Here is a 17584-nt window from a genome sequence, read left to right as displayed (position 1 = left end):
GCAGCTGTTGCGAATAGAAGACGATTGTGTCGTCGTCCACGTTTTGCTTTTCAACACCTCCGCGATATGGAAATTTGTGGCGGCGGCCGCTTCAATCTTTTGGCCGCTCGTCGAGCTTTTCGCTCGTCAAAGAAGCAAATGAGGGTTTTTTTTTTTTTTTTTTTTTTTTTTTTTTTTTTTAATTCCTCTCCGAGTGCAACAAGAAAAGTTGAGAGTGACGAGCCAGACGGAAACATCTGGAAGGAAGGAAGACGCCTGAGACACAATAATGACTTGCCAGAAAAAAAATGATGCACAGATGCTACATTATAATTACTTGTTGATGTATGATGATGATGATGATGATGATGATGATGATGATACAGACGATATGTTACAACGTAGTTATATATTGGGATGATACTGGTAGTCAATAATTAACGGCAATTATCGACCAATTTGACATCATACATGTAAACCAGATAATAAAGAAATCCACCGATAATTATCGGCAATTATCGACCAATGTGGCGTCAAACGGATAAACCAGATAATAAAGAAATCGGGCGCTAATAATCGACCTGAAGTTTGTGCCTGGTCTCTTTTTTTTTTTTTTTTTGGTTGCAGGATACCAAAAAGGTGTGCTAGAAATTTCTGTATAAAAGTTGAAATGTACGCTTCAGGAAAATATCGACTAAACTGTCAATTTAGGCGAGCAAAATTTCTCTTTTTTTTTTGTTTTTTTTTTTTTGTTGACTAAAATTGGATGAAAACTAATATACAATCAGATGACTAAATTATGACTGCATTCATTTTGGTCCAAAGACTCTAAGTAAAACCAAATCGAAATTTCTTGTCCAAATGAAGACCGATATGAATTTGAAGGTGTGACTAAAATGCGACTTGAATTTTGTGTTTGGTCTCTTTTTCTTTTTTTTGATTGCAGGAAACCAAAATCAACTGCGTGCGTCTGGCGAACAAAGGTACGAGCGAGCGTCCTTCCCGCCTCTTTGCTCCTTGTCGTCTTTGTTTACACAAATGCTAATGCTAATGCTAGCATTAGCATGCGCAGCGCTACATCCAAAAGTATTTTGAACGGGTGCCTCTTCATGTCTTCACAATCGATTCACTTCAAATGATTTGAATTAGTTGAAAAAACAAAACAATTCTTTATCGTTCCTTATGACGGTTTTCATTTATTTGTATTGATCATTTCTCACCGATTAGTGTTCCAAATTGGTGTTTGAAAGCAACGTTTCGTTTGAGTTTTTCAATCCAAAATTAGGGCTGCTCGATTATAGGAAAAAAAAATGATGCTGATTTTGTAATTGTGGAGTGTAACAATAATTGAAAATTGTAATTGAATTTGGATGAATTGCACAGCCCTAATCCAAATTGTTTGAAATCGGTTGTGAAGAGAAAAAAAAAAAAGTCTTGGCACTGTCCAAATACTTTTGTCCACCAATTGACATTACACGCAACACAATGACTCCGCCCACCCACCTCAATCAACACGGCCATGTTGATCCCCGCATGATTTCATGACTCGCCGATATTTCACCTCCTCTCACCAGCCGCTTTCTCAGGCCTGTCAATCAAACACGTTTATGTTTTCCACATTTTCCGATTAACTTTGTGGCTGGCTATCGAAAGCGTCGCACGGATGCGACTCTCGGAATGGAACAAAAGAAAAAAAAAAACATGGCGGGAGCCGACGATGATGATGACGACGACGACGACGACGACGACGAGCGCTTTCCTGATTGCCGCCACCAGTGTCGATTAGGGATGTAACGATAACCGATGATATGGTGATATTGTCATATTAAAACTGACACAATAATAGTAATAGACCGATATGTTTTTTTTTTTTTTTTTTCTTTTCAGGGCCCATGCCGATATCGATTATTAGTCGTTAAGGAGGCCGATAACCGATATTTCAAGCCGATATTTATTTGCAGTTAAAGAGAAAATAATAGCATTAAAAAAAACTACTTTTCTATTAATTTTAAACCTATAAAAAATAGTTTCTTTTGTGGATCTATCCAAGGTAAAAAAAAAAAAAAAAAAAAAAATCCCAAATTTCATGTTTGTTCAATCAAACTAGCTTTGTTGGTTGAATTTAAAAAAATAAAGCAAAAACAAAACACCTGAAATTAAAATGGCTGCCTTCCTATTTTTTGGGGGCATGGCTTCAACAGATTATTATTATTATTATTAAAATTTTTTTGTGGGTGAGTTCATAATTGAAATTATGACCAATTATTATTATTTTTTTTTTTTCAAAAAAAGAGCAAAGCAATGCCCATAAATGGTGAAATTGACCCCCAAATCAACCTCAAACTAAAATGGCCGCCCTTCCCATGTCCTTTGGGGTGTGGCTTCTTGAGACTTTATTTATTTATTTATTTTTTGTGGGTCCACCCAATGTAAATTAATCGTAGCAAATTTCCAAGTAGCTTGAGATTTGAAATTTGAATTTGAAAATTTGTAAAACTTTTCTGTTCTTTTCCGATTAATTTGAGCAACCAGCCACAAAGTTTTTTTTGTTTGTTTTTCCCCTCCATCTTGTGTCTTTGTGGCAAAATTTTCTTTCCCATCGTCCCATCGAACACGAACGCATCGTTTTCTTCTGGCGTCTTTGTTGATGTGATTGTTGTTGTCCAATGCGCCGTTTTGCTTAGCCGATTTTTCTTCTTCTTCTTCTTTGTTTTGTTTTGTGTGTTTGTTTTCTTTCTTTCTCCCTCCCTCCCTCCCCCTGCTGGCCGTCGGCGGGACGCGCCGCGCCGCGCCGCTCGCTGCTCCTTAGTGGTGATAGGTAGGGGCCAAATAACCACGCCGTACATTGTAGTCATCCCAAGCGAAGGTGATTATTGCTTTCCAAGGCCGCAAAACTATTTTTGCTTCCCGTCTCATCACGCAATCGCCGTCGTTGACACGCCCACCAAAAAAAACAAAAAACACACAAAAAAAACCACCCATCCTCCTCCTCCGCCATCTTTCTGACTTATCAATTGTTGTGATTTGATTGCGTGCATGTGTGCTGTTTTTGCCGTCTTCATCGTGCTGCTTTTTTTTTTTTTGTCTGTGGGAAAACCGTTTTCGATTAGGGGTGCACCGATCACAATTTTCCGGCCGATCTTTTTCAAAAGTCTGAACTGCCGATACCGATTTTATTTTATTTTATTTTTCCATTACAAGCGAGCGCACACCTTCAGTGTTCTTGTTTTATTGGAAAACATTGGACAAATATCGGCGAAATATTACAAACGTGAAGTAGTAGTTCTGTCAAAATAACTAAAAATGAAAATCCGATTAGTCGTCTCGGCAGAAGAAGACAGTGTCGGACTTTTTCAGAGATTGAGATTGGTGGAAAAGATCGGTTGAATTTTTCAAAGGGATCGGCCGATTGACCGATCTTCCAAAATGAAGGAAATCGGGCCGATCGATCGGTGCACCCCTAGTTTTCGATTCCATTTCCAGCCTTGTAACACTTCATAAGGAAATTCTGAAAGTAAACATCTTTTTTTTTTTTTATATGTACTACAGTCAAATAAATAAAAATCCAGCAAATTTTTCACATTTTTTTTTAAAAGCACTAATATCAGACAATCAAATCGGTCAGCTACAAGTTGTTTTTTTTTTTTTTAACAGAAACTAACAAAAAAAATAATAATCAAAAAACAATTTCGTTAACAAAATAAAATAAAAACGGAAATCCTTTTTGACAAACAAAAACTTATCTGAAAATACATTTTATATTTACAAAACTAAATAAATTGACTAATTATTAGGGATGTAACGATATCCAAGCGTCACAATACGATATCACGATATAAATATAATAAACGATAATTATCACAATATCGTGGGGAGGTTGGCGATACGATTTACGACAGTTATATCTATATATGATATTGAAAAAAATGGATTTCAAATTGATACGATTCGTTTCACTGACAATGTGATGAAATACGATTCACGCCAATCGTGCCAACTACGACCGAACTCGATTCGCTTGCATAACCGTGAAATTTCGCCGCGATGCGATTCCCTCAACTTGCGGTGAGACGCCAAGAGGATTCGATTCTTTCGTTACGATGCAATACGATATAACGATTCACTCCGATTATGATGCGATACAACTCACTTGAAAACAACTTGATTTGAGTCACTCGACCGCTTTCGATGACGATTTGATTCCAGTCTGACGCGAATCGCTCCGGTTGTAAATGGATCCGATTCAGCCTGGATCCGATTAGTGATCCCGTTGAATTTGCTCCAGTCTATGACACAATTCCGATTACGTGACACGATTCCTCACGAAACGGATCCACTGCGAATTCCGATGCGACCCGAAATGAACTAGTTAGACATCAGTTTGACATTTTTTTGTTTTTTTGTTTTTGTCCGTTGCTGTACGTCAAGAAATCGATAAAGGTTCTGGCCGGCCGCGGCTAATGACGCTCGCGCTCCTCACTTGCAATTGGAAATGACTTGCTTGCAGATTGCTCGGGTGTGTGCGTGAGATGTCACTTCCAATGCACGTTTCCATTAGAGGCCAGCAAAAAAAAAAAAGCGCTGATGCAATAAGGCGCTTGCGGTTAGGTGAGCCGGCGAGCGTGACGGAAATACGAGATGAGTCAAAAGAAGCGTCGTGCGTCCAACGCACACAAACGCAACCTGGCCACGGAAAGCAAAGCGAGCAGGTGTGCCCGAAATCGAATCGGAAAAAATAATGATGCAAACTTGTTGAGGTTTTGCGATATGATCAAGATGCCATCATCGACATCATGCAATCGATACGATTGTTCAATTCGCTGTAATTGCAATGATGGACAATTCGCAATCATGCAAGTGATTCATTCCGCTTACGATATCTGCACAACGTCAAATCGTTCACCTCAATTACGATTCGCTTCAATGAGCTCGCAAAACGATTCGCGTATCATTCTAATTTTACGATTGACAGTAATTAACTTCCGATGCATCGCTGCAATGATGATGCGGTGCAATTTAAAATGTCATGCGATGTGATATGATTCACGCCGATTACACGATTAGTTCCACGATGTGATACAACACGATTCACTCGGATTACAATTGCGATGCAATTCACTCATTTGTGATACGACACGATTCGCTCTGATTATCATACAAGGAAATTACGCTATGATTTATGATTCACGCAAATTGAGCAACAGTTAAGGAATCGACAACGAATCAATTATCAAATTAAAAGATAGCTCTTTTGATGAGCGGTTAATCGTTTCAATCCTCTGACTGATTATCTGCGTCTCTAATCCAACTAAGACGTTTGCAAACGTCTGCTTTTAATTTGGAAAACAATGAACATTTTTGGCCGATTTTTTTTTAAATTTTTTTATTTTTTATTTTTTGACTTTACAGCCCGAATCGATAACTGAATCATTATTAATTTTGTATCTATATTTGAATTAATGGTCATTCTTTTTCTGAATTTTTTAAATTTATTTATTTGCTTTTTTTTTTTTTTTTAAAGGGACGGAAAAAAAAAAAAACTTTTTTTTTTTTTTTTGGTCCAATCTCTTGATTGATTGAAAAATAGAATAATACTAATAATAAATAAATAAATATAATAATAATAATGAAATTAACCGATTATTCAAGTAATCACAACCAACCACACGATGATATAATTTTACAGCATAATTACGACGCCGATGATTCCGTCCAAATAGCGATGAGTCACATGATCACATTCAGAGAGACAACAACAAATAATCGGCGCTGACAAACGTGTCCGCACGCAAGACATGTTGAAATCTTTGAAGTACGCGAACACACGACTACACACGGTAATCCTGTTAAACACGCTCAGTCATGCTAAAGCTAATCCATACAGGAAGGCTAAGCCCCTCCCCCGCGTCAAACACACAACACAGCATTTCACACACAAACGCGCACCACCATTTTGGTTGCGATGGCAGCAATTTATGTGCGCGCGCTCAACACACGTTTGAGTAAATATTCAATAATATATGATGCGCTTGCGTTTCTCCATGCCGGGAAATTACAAACAGGTCGTCGACAAACGCGCCGGGCGTCAGAAAAATATATATAAATAAATAAATATCAAATAAAGATGCACCTAATATCTCATTCGGGGCCGGCGCGAGAAGAATCAATCTTGTGTGTTTGGATGAGATTAACTTTTTAATATCGGCGGTCTTGGGCCTAATTCCCCTCGGATTGCTTCATCATGCAATCCGAGCGAGCGAGCGAGCGGGATCAACAAAAACAACCAAATAAAAAATAGCTCCGCGTCCGCAAATGTATCCAAAATAAACGTATGCAAGAAACGACACCTACACGCCGGATGATGAACAATACGATACTCGGGCTTGTTGTCGTGGTTACAGATGCAAAAAAACCCAACAAAACACCTTAAAGGGATTAAATGTTGCATTAATAACGCTTCCATGCTGCTCTTGACAAATCTGTTTTTTTATGCTGCATGAAATAAAACAAACGATCTGCTGCAATCGCTTCTCAATTGCCTGACCTGGAGAAATAAAGAAGAAATAAAATTGGCACATGGCAGTTGACGTGCTAATATCTAATATATTAGCACGTCAACTGTTAGCATCACAACTGTTGTGCTAATATGTTGCTCGGATCGATGACGGTTATGTTGCGCTGTAATGTGGTGTCATTTTTATTGCTAACATGCTAAGAAAGGACAGAAAAAATAGAATCGATCAATGCGGGGATGCTAACAGTTGACGTGCTAATGTATTAGCAAGAACCCGAATACGTAAAAGTCACAAGCGTCGGATTGACGGCGGTTTTATACGTTGCCCTGGAATGCGCTACCATTTCCTTCGCTAATATGCTAACATGCTAACTGCTGCTGTGCGAACTCTTAAAGAAAGGTAGGTTGATTACGGTTTCGTATGCGCGACCTTTTCTACTGAGAACTGCTAACATGCTAACAGCTGTTGTGCTAATATATTGCTAGTAGGGGTGTGAATTGCCTAGTACCTGACGATTCGATTCGTATCACGATTCACAGGTCACGATTCGATTCGATACCGATTAATCCCGATACGAATGGTCACGATTCGATACCGATTAATCCCGATACGAATTTATAAGTCGATTGTTGCGATTTTTTTCCATTCAAATTTAGAAAATACTATCAGTAAATTTGTACATGTACACTGTAAGATTTGTATGAATATATTTATCTAAAACTTGAGGCTTATAACCGTGAGCCACTGTACACAAACAGTTTGCAATCTGTTTCACATTTGAACAGCATTAAAATACAAATATTAAGGCTTAATGTGCCGTTCATATAACATTCTTCCATGCTCAAGGTGTGAATCCTAAAAAAAAAAAAAAAAAAAAAAAAAAAAAAAAATCGATTCTGCTGATTATTGAATCATTCGAGAATCGCGCGATGTAGTATCGCGATATATCGCCGAATCGATTTTTTTTAACACCCCTAATTGCTAGGATCGAGGACCTGGCTACAAAAGTCTCAAAGGTGGATCGATGACGGTTATGTTGCCCTGCAATGTGTTGTCATTTCTATTGAGAACGTGCTAACGTGCTAAGAAACGATAATAGATCAATGCGAAGATGCTAACAGTTGCTGTGCTAATATATAGCAACAACCTGAGTACAAAAGTCACATAGGTCGATGATGGTTTTATATGTTGCCCTGCTATGCGGTGCCATTTCTATTGAGAACCGCTCACATGCTAGCAGCTGCTGCGCTAGCAAGGACCTGCGTACAAAAGTCAACAAAGCTCGGTGGATGACATTTTGATGTGCTTTGATGTGGTCCAATTTGTACTGGGAGCTGCTAACATGCTAACAGCTGCTATGCTAATAAGGACCCGACTACAAAAGCTATACATGCTAACGCGCTAAGAAATGATAATTGATCAATGCGAAGATGCTAACAGTTGCTGTGCTAATATATAGCAAGAACCAAAAGTCTACAAAAGTCACAAAGGTGGATTGATGACCGTTTTATATGTTGCCCTGTAATGTGGTAACATTTTCATCTTGAGAACTGCTAACATGCTAACAGCTGCTAAGCTAGCAACAATCTGCGCACAAAAGTCAGCAAAGCTAGATGGATGACATTTTTATGTGTTGTAATGCGGTCCGATTTGTACTGCTAATATGCTAACAGCTGCTATGCTAGCGTGCTAAGAAACGATAATTGATCATTGCGAAGATGCTAACAGTTGCTGTGCTAATATATAGCAAGAACCAAAAGTCTACAAAAGTCACAAAGGTGGATTGATGACCGTTTTATATGTTGCCCAGTAATGTGGTAACATTGTCATCTTGAGAACTGCTAACATGCTAACAGCTGCTAAGCTAGCAAGGAGCTGACTCCAAAAGTGACAAATGTGGATCGATGACGGTTATAATGCGGTGCCATTTCTGTTGCTAACATGCTAACGTGCTAAGAAACGGTATACAATTGAAAAGAGAGTCTTTTTTTTTTTTTTTTTAGTCAATGAAGTGGTTAGCTGACGCTCTCCATCCGCCGTCGCCGCCGTTTGACGCCTTGAACTGGCAAAGCCGGTCAAGTGCGGACAAATGTGGGTCGGGCGCTAATGTGTCAGCCGGCGCTGCGATGGCGGACGCCCCGCGGGGACGATGATGAAACGACGGCGCGTGATCAAACTGCCGGGGCGTGATGGGGGGTGCGCCGCGATGGCGTTTTGATGAAGCGCTCGCCGCGACGAGGGAGGGCCGGGACGGCGCCGAGGTGCGTCGTTAGCGGGAAGAACAAAATGCAGCAAAAAAAATGATGCGCCACAGAAAAATGTGCACGTTTACAAAAATACTTTTGTAGTGAACCGCAAAAACAACGCAACAATCGGTGCATCAAGAACAGAAAACTTTATCAACACCAAAAAATCCAATCGCAAAAACTTGTTGTCTTTGAAGGATGACGGAAAAGAAAAGATAATTTCCTGTTTGGGTTGAATTTGCAACGTTTCCGAGTTGAGGGTTTGTAGCCGCCAATGTCATATAAAGCTTAAAGGCATTCATTCATTCATTCATTCGTTACATTGATTTTTTTTTTTTAGCCAGCAGTTCAAAGGTTAAAAGCTTTTTCCGTCCTTTTCCATTTACGCCGACGTCAATTTCCCGTAACATTTTATCCCGATTGGGCCACTCACAAAAACTGGAGTCGATCCCCGACCGCTCCGGGGGAAATCGCCCCGTCAATCGCGTGGCAGCTCAAAATCCAAAGTATCGCTTCAAATATCGACGCTCAAAAAAGCTGAAACGATTTCTCATTCAAATAACATGAGCGACATTACGACGACAAGAAAAAAACGACACAACTTTTGACGCCAACGTCCGTTCTCCAAGTCAAAGTTATTTTAGGTGATGAAAACGTAACCAAAAAACTAAAACTAACATTCCAAAAACAATTTTGTGATCAAAATCAAACCAAAACGAAAATTGTTTGTCATGGCCATCGTGCTGCCATTTTTTTTGTCTGTGGGAAACCGTTTGAGCGTTTTGGTTCCATTTGCAGCCTTTGCAACAGGTCGCAAGGGAATTCTGCAAGTACATCTCATTTTATTTTTTTTACAGTCAAATCAATAAAAATCCAGCAACATTTTCACAAATTTTTTTACTATTTTAAAAGTGCCAATATCAGACGATTAAAGCAGTCAGCTACAAGGTTATTTTTAGTTAACTAAAACGAACAAGTTGCTCAGTCAAACAATTTTTTTTTTTTATGTGGCGCTACTTACCGAAATTTTCTTTTGCTAAGTCATTTTTTTTTTTTTTCATTAACTCATTTAATGCCAAATTTTTCCCAGACATAGAAAAATCAAAATCAGGAATCGGCATGTTTCGTGTTTGCTAATTGAAACAAATCAAACTTTTCAAATGAATAATTTGAAGGATTTATGGAAATTTGCCACTTGCAAACCAAAAATGGAAGACTTTTTTTTTTTTGTAGGTTCACTCATGAGCCCACCAAATTCCATGTTGCAAAGTGAAAACACGTGTTGCATGATGCATGTTGTCCTCCCTTGCATGACTTCATACGGATCTTCACCTTGTCATCGTTGCTGGGATACGTCTTGTTTTTGTTGTTTTTTTTTTTGTTGTTTTGTTTTTTTTACACGTTGGACGAGCTGACATTTGACGACGCGACTTGACTTTGCGCGCGCGTGTCTCCCGCACAGGCGCCTCCACGCAGGACTCGGACGCCTACGAGCCGGAAAAACCCGTTGACGGCACGGTCAAGTTGGCGGGCGTCATCACGGGCGTCCTCATGTTCGTCGTCATCCTCCTCGGACTCGTGCTCACCTTCAAGCGCAGGTTGGTCGCAAAATTCAAGAAACATATTAAAAAAAATATATATATATATATATAAAAGAGCTGTACAGTAAAAGTGCTGTTGATGTTTTCCACATTGTTTTTATCTGTTAGTTTTGTTTGATTTTTGTACACCACCAGTTTGAATGAATCAATTCCAAAAGTAGACAACACGCATAATCCAATAAAAAAAAAAAAAAAATTAGAAAAAAGTGAATTCAAAGTGCCTCAAACTCTAATTTATGAATCATTAAAACGGGCGCTTAACACAGCTTGAATGAATCCATTTAAAAATTAGACGCACTTAACCCGCAATAAAGAAAAGTGAAATCAAAGCACATCAAATTATGATTTATGAATAAATAAAACCGGGAGGTAATTTTTTTTTAAGTCTTTTTTTTTTTTTTTTTTTTTTTTTTCCACCCACACCATCTTGCCGCCATTGCCAAATTCTCTTTGCTGTCTTTTTCTTCTTCTTCTTTTTCTTCTTCTTTTTCTTCTCTTCTCTGCCAAAAGCTCAATCGACATATTTTTGTTTTATATAAAAAATTTTTTTTTTAAAAAGGTTTATTTAACATTTCATACCTGGATGCAATATTACATTTGAAACATTTCTTCTGACTTTGCGATGCATGATGAAACCTCGTGAGTTCTTAAATGGCATCAAAATGGCCGTCTTGCACACGCATAATATAAAAAAAAAAAAACTTGCAAACATTATGACCATTAAAGTATGGAAAAGTATTGAATTGGAATGTCTTAAATTTTATTTTTTTTTGGTGTAAAGGTGAATATTTGAAAGTGTGAATTTGTCAAATATTTGCTTTAGCCGAGATTTTTTTTCAAGTTACTCAAAAAGGAATCAAATGAAAATGGATGATCTTAAATCCATATTTTCAAACATTCTGCCGATTATTACCGACAAACAAGCGCTGGTTTGTGCTCGCTGATTGTTTTGGCGTCTTGTTAACGCCCCCCCCCCCCCTCGAGTGGCCCCTCGCCGCGGAACGTTCCGGACCGGTGATTGTCAAGCATGCCACAAATATGCTAATGCAATCAGGGCGCTTGTTTTGGGATGATTGCGCAACAGCAAAAACGATGTCAATTTGGTGTCAGAACGCTCAACAAGCTTTTGTGTCAATTTCGGGAAATTCTCAATGCGTCGCGATTGGTTGGTTGGCGCGTTGTCATGGTTACACTTTTTTGTGAAGTCATCCAATCACACGGAATAATGAAAAAAAAAAAAAAAAAAGCAAATTCTTTGCAGTTTTGCGACGTCCATCCTTCGAGAACGCGCGATTCCGATTTCAGAGCAATCGGAGCGAATATATGGGCGGAGTTTGTCCAATAATAGGCAAGCTCGCCAAAACAAAATGGTGGATGCTTTTCTTTTTTTTTTTTTTTTTTTTTTTTTTTTTTTGCTCCTGACCAGGGTTGTTATAGTTTTGAAATTTTCATTTGTTCGTTTTTAGTTTTGTCAAGTTAGTTTTAATTAGTTTTCAGTGCGGTTCCATTAGTTTTTATTAGTTTTAATTACTTAATAAATGCTTACTTTGAGTTTAGTATTAGTTTTAGTTTTTAGTGTATTGTGCACAATATTTAAAAAAAAAAAAAAAAAAACAGCGTGGGAGCGACGTCATCTTTTGGTGCTTTTCTATTGGCTGCTGCTCGATGACGTCACTTCTGTGTGACACACCTTCAAATGTCTTCATTCCAGTCAAGACTGAAATAAATATACTTAAAAATCCATAAAGGCTCATGCATTAAATTAATTACCAAAGACTAAAACGAAGGAAATTTTTGCTATTATTCTAGTTTTATTTTAGTTAGTTTTGTAAACATAGAATGTAGTTTCAGTTAGTTTCCGTTTTTAAAAAGCATCTTCGTTTTTGTTTTATTTCATTAGCAAAATTGTTTTTTGAATTTTAGTTTTAGTTTTTCCGTTAGTTTTAGTTAACTCAAACTAGACTAAGTGCAATTTCTTGGAGAAATTGCGTGGGAATGCTGAAATCTGAATACTAATAGCTGAATATTAATAGGTGAATGAATGGAGAATAAAAATCACAGTAACATATGTGGGAATGCTTCAGCATTCCAACAATTTCTTTCTTCAATTTCTTACAACAATAAGCTTTCTCGTGAAAGACATGTCAACCAAATTTGCTGTCGCAAACTGGCTTTGGTGACCCGAATTTTCAAAAGCAATTCCAGACGCCGAGAAACGTCCGCTTGAAACCAAACTGACTTTTTTTTTTTTTTTAATTTATTTGTGGCTCTTCTCACCACTGATATGTTGCTAAGTCAAACTGCTTCAAAGTCAATAGAGAGCTAATATCGGTTAAAAAAACAAAACGTATTTATGCAGGTTTTCTTCCGACGTCCCGCCTGTCAACGGCGGCCGAACTGTCGTTGAGCCGCTTATTGGCCTCATCCATATTTCATCCGTCACGCTTATGTCTCCAAAACCGTTTTAGCCTCAGTCAAACGATGTTCGCGCAAGCCTCTCACAGCCCATCAATTATTTCCGGGTTCAAAAAAACTAAAAAAATATTTAAAAAAAAAAACCGTGCACGGGCAACTGTCCGATTAATCTTGCAGGGAGTCGTTTATTTTCTGCCGAGAAGGCCGGCGGACGTCGCTAATAAAGACGGCAGTCGAGTCTTAATGGGAATTTGATGTTCCCGCAACCAGGTGGGCCCTCGGGGGGGTCCGCAAAGCAGCGCCCGAGGGGCCCCAAGACGAACGCCTATAAATAATAAAAGGCAGCCGGAAAAAAACATGATTGATATGACGTGCGCTCTGATGGAAAACGCTTGTTTAAACCTTTACAACCCGGAATGTTTTTTTTTTTTTTTTTTCCTTAGAGCAGAAAGCTCTTAAAAAAAAAAAAAATGAACGCAAGATAAATGCGCAGGATGCAAAAAAAGTACAGTCAACCCATCCTGTAAAAAAAAAATTATTTAATACTTCAATGCATTTTGAACAGTTTATTACATTTTAAGTATTCCGTACTATTTTCATAAAAATGTAAATGAGTCGGCGACTTCTGTTAACTGTAAAACTGACATAAAACAAAAGCCAATTCAACATTGTATATTAAACACCCCAAAACGATCCATGTTGGGCTGCTCGATTGTGGGGAAAAATAATAATTACAATTATTGTATCAATAAATGAAATCACGGTTATTTAAACGATTTATTTTGTCGTACACAACAAGATAATGTTTAAGGATTTAAAAATATTAAGACCAATTAAAAAACAAACAAAAACAAAATTGTAATATATATTTATAATAATGTATATTTATTTATGTTTGCAAAAAGTTGAAGTTGGAGTGCAGCATGTGCACTGTGCAGTGGGACGATTATTGATTTTTTATTTTTTGGTACGAAACAGGAACATGATTAAATGTAAAAAAAAAAAAATAATAATAATATTAAGACGAATACAATTCTTGGAAACACTAATTGTGCAGGTTCCTTTTGGATGAAATAAAATTGTATTGAATTAGTTTTTTTTTTTTTTCAAAAAGGTGTTTTTAAGTTTATAAATTTAAACAACTCAAAACTTTGTATTAATTTTTTATTAATCTTTCTTTTTTTTAATTATTATGCTGATTGTGTAATTTGAAATGTGGCAGATTTTATATTTGCAGAGGTTGAAAGCAACTTAAAAAAAAAAAAGAAAACAAAAATCAATCCTCCATATCCAGAAGTGAATGTGAGCAAACAATAAACAACGTTCGTCGGCATGGCATCATTTTTCTTTTTCTGTTTTTTTCTTGTCCGAATGGAATTTAAAAAAAAGCGTCGGTCCGACTGTGATGAGTTCTCTGACTGTGGTCTCTCTCTCGCCCTTTTGTGTCTCTGTCTCTCTCTCCATCCTGCTTCCTGGTTTTGGCTCCGCCCCTTCCCGTCCTGCCTGCCCCCGTACCTGCCTTCTTGCCCCGATAGAGAGATTCACACGTGGAGAACTCTGAGCGTGGGGTATCGTATGTTTGCTTCTCCTCCGCATCCGCTTCCTCCTCTTCTCGCGCTCTTTTTATTTTTTATTTTTTTTTTGCCCCCCTAATTCATCTTTCTGAGAAAAACACGACCTGGCCTGTCTTCCATTCACTCCAATTTGTGCTCACAATTATTTTTCACAATTGTATTTTTAACGTCCCTGTGAAGTGTCAACATTCAAGTTGTTTTCTTTTCAATTCCCGCCCACATTTCCCAACTTTTCCTGCAATTTTGCAATTGATTTTTGCACTAGTTAGCGCGCCCCAGATTTTCTGACAAGGTCACAGCGATTGACAGATAATCAATGTTTGTTAACTCTTTTTTTCTGCCAAAGACGTATAAATACGTTCTATGTCAAATGTTTTAAGTGTCCCAAAGACGTATTTATACGTTTTGTTTTTTTTATGCTAGAGCATACAGAAGGCTTTGATGCAGCCTCTCAACTGCAAAGAACGGTTAAAGAAATAGTAGTTATTACTGAAATGGCCAGCAGGTGGCAGCAGAGTATAAGAGATCAACCAGGGCCATGTTGCAAAAAAAGCTCAATTACACAAACTTCAAATGCTAATTGCTGCAAAATGGAAATAGATAGAAACATATTTTTTTTTCCTGATCAAAGAAGAGACTCTAATCTTTCTTTTGGTGGGTTCCATGTTTTGATAGCCCTAGAACACAATCTTCTGTGGGCCTTGCAAAATCAGTCCAAATCCAGTAAAACAGCCGTCTGTCAAAATGGTTGCCAGTCAATGAGTTAAAGACACAGCAAAATAAAAACGTTTCAGGGTTTGGTCGGAAAAGGATTACATTTGTTTCTTGGTTATTTTATTTTGTGCCAAAGTCATTTTGGGGTCGATCTTTCCCTGACTGGAACCCCCCAAAAAACAGCTCCGGATTCCGTCATTTTGCTTGCATTTATGCTTTGCATTTTTCTCAAAATTCCAGGACGCAAACATCCACAATTGGGGGAGGCGTTCATTTGAATGCCTCATATGTATTTTTCATAACTAATCGGCAGATGAATCGGTATATTTTTCTGCCAAAAATCGGTATCGGCATCGGCCTCAAAAAATGCATAATCGGTCGGGCCCGAAAAGGGAGGTCATAGGGAGGTCATAGGGAGGTCAACCCTTTTCACATTTTTCATATTTTTGCGATTTCCCATGCAGAAACGAATGGCGAATGATTTGGTCACTTCAATTCATTTCCAGTCAGCGTTTCAGCATTGCCGTTTTTCTCGCATTCGTATGGAAATCGCGATGTGCGGTTATTAATTATGATCTCGTAAAAAGGCTTCAGGACGCGAGCGCGTTGCGGGATGAGCTCAGCCCGCGTCGTCGTCGTCGCGCGATTTCTCTCTTTGTCTTGGTTTCGCACGCGCTCGCGAGTGTTTTTTCTGCACCGTATTAATATTTATGGCCGCTTTTAAACACGCGCGGCTTTTACGGCCCAGCCGGAGGCGCTCGGCACTTTTATTACATCATCACGAGGAGGCCACGTCGGCAGAGCGGCCCGTTAAAGCAAAAAACAAAAAAACAAAAAAACTTCCCGCAATGCGAACGTCGGCGAGGAGGAGCTGGCAAAAAAAATAAAAAAAATAAATAACGTCGATTCCCGCCGACGAATGTCGTCAGTCCGTCTCGCCGGAATGCAAAAGGCGCCAAAGTGACGAACGCCGCGCGACTTCCTGCGCACAGATCAACGATGAAACGCGGAGGACCAAAACTGACAAAATTCTAAATAAATAAATGACTAAATAAGTAAATAAATAAATGACTAAATAAATGAGTAAATAAATAAATGACTAAATGACTAAATAAATAAATGAATGAATAAATAAATAAATGACTAAATAAACAAATAAATAAATCAATGACTAAATAAATAAATAACTAAATGACTAAATATATAAATAAATACATAAATAAATAAATGACTAAAAGTGAAAATAAAAATGAATATTAAAAAAATATATAATTTGAAAATTATATCCCAGTTTTTATTCTCACTTTTAGTAATTTATTTATTAATTTATTTAGTCATTTATTTAGTCATTTATTTAGTTTAAATTTTGGCAGTTTTGGGCCGTACTGTCAAGTGGACTGGAGTCCAACCCAAGACACACTTAGGACCGCCCCCTCATTTGAATAACATTTCCACTTGGCAGTACGGCCCAAAACTGCCAAAATTCAAAACCGCCTGATATCAGTATATAAAATATATATATATATATATTCTTTTTTTTTTTGCTCTTTTTATTTCCATTGATATTTATTTGTTTGGATATAATTTTCAAATTATATATTTTTTTATATCCATTTTTATTTTCACTTTTAGTCATTGATTTATTTTGAATTTTGTCAGTTTTGGTCGTCCATATGTCAGGACCAAAAACTTTCTCTTTTTGCTCAACCAGTAACCAAGTCAAAAAACAAAACAAAAATCAATTTTGTGGTGGAGTGAGTGACACGGTGTGTGTGCGTGTTTACGCGGCGCTCTCGGGAATGCGGGTATCGATCGTGGAAGCCGACATGTCGTCGCGCTACGCGTTCAATTCACTTTTCATCTTCTCTACTTTCTTTCTTCTTCTATCTACTCTTTTTTTTTTTTCTTTTCTTCTTTTTGGCTTCCTTTGCTGTCGGCGGGTGATGGAAAACAACATCAACATCTTTCTTCTTCTTCTTTTTTTTTTTTTTTTATTTCCGCACGCACGTCTTCTTGACGGGGGAAAAAAAATCTTTAGTTGGGAAAAAGCACAAGAACGACGCACAAAAAAAAGAAGCAGCGATTATGAACGAAATTGTATTTTTAGGCACATTTCCAATAAAACATGCTCTTATTCCAATACTTTTTTTTTTTTTTTATTACTTTGGGGTGGAAAAAAAGAAAAAAAAAACACCTGTGAGTCGACATGCATTTGAATGCAAAACATAAAAAAACGAATAAAACAAATAGTAAAAATGAAAATGTGCCAATGGTGATTGAAATATAAATTTTAGCAAATCAGCTCAAATTAATTTGATTAAAATGAATACTTAAGAACAATTTCATGTTATTTACAAATTACATGACCATGTGTCACTCAATGTTAATATTATTATTTTTTTTTAATTTATATTAGGGATGCACGATAATATCAGTGGCCGATAATTATCGGCAATTATCGGCCAATTTGACGTCAAACAGATAAACCAGATAATAAAAAAAATAAAATAAATCTGCCGATAATTATCGGCGGTTATCGA

General features: G+C 37.5%; 1 protein-coding gene across 16 annotated transcripts in view; it reads left to right on the top strand.

Moving 5' to 3' along the window:
• The window catches only part of ptprt (protein tyrosine phosphatase receptor type T), a 121166-nt gene that overhangs the window by 65126 nt on the left and 38456 nt on the right, over positions 1 to 17584 (top strand). For 9 of the 16 annotated variants that reach the window (XM_077529050.1, XM_077529062.1, XM_077529058.1 and 6 more), the window contains 4 exons: positions 926 to 962; positions 2789 to 2845; positions 10203 to 10338; positions 14292 to 14324. In XM_077529050.1, the coding sequence (XP_077385176.1) occupies positions 926 to 962; positions 2789 to 2845; positions 10203 to 10338; positions 14292 to 14324 (263 nt within the window). The remainder of the gene's footprint in view (positions 1 to 925; positions 963 to 2788; positions 2846 to 10202; positions 10339 to 14291; positions 14325 to 17584) is intronic. The other 7 variants (XM_077529064.1, XM_077529063.1, XM_077529057.1 and 4 more) reach the window with 3 other exon arrangements.

Source organism: Festucalex cinctus, chromosome 8, assembly GCF_051991245.1.
Source record: "Festucalex cinctus isolate MCC-2025b chromosome 8, RoL_Fcin_1.0, whole genome shotgun sequence".
NCBI lineage: Eukaryota > Metazoa > Chordata > Actinopteri > Syngnathiformes > Syngnathidae > Festucalex > Festucalex cinctus.
The sequence above is the reverse complement of the archived record's forward strand: the minus strand, read 5'-3'. Positions and strand labels throughout refer to the sequence as shown.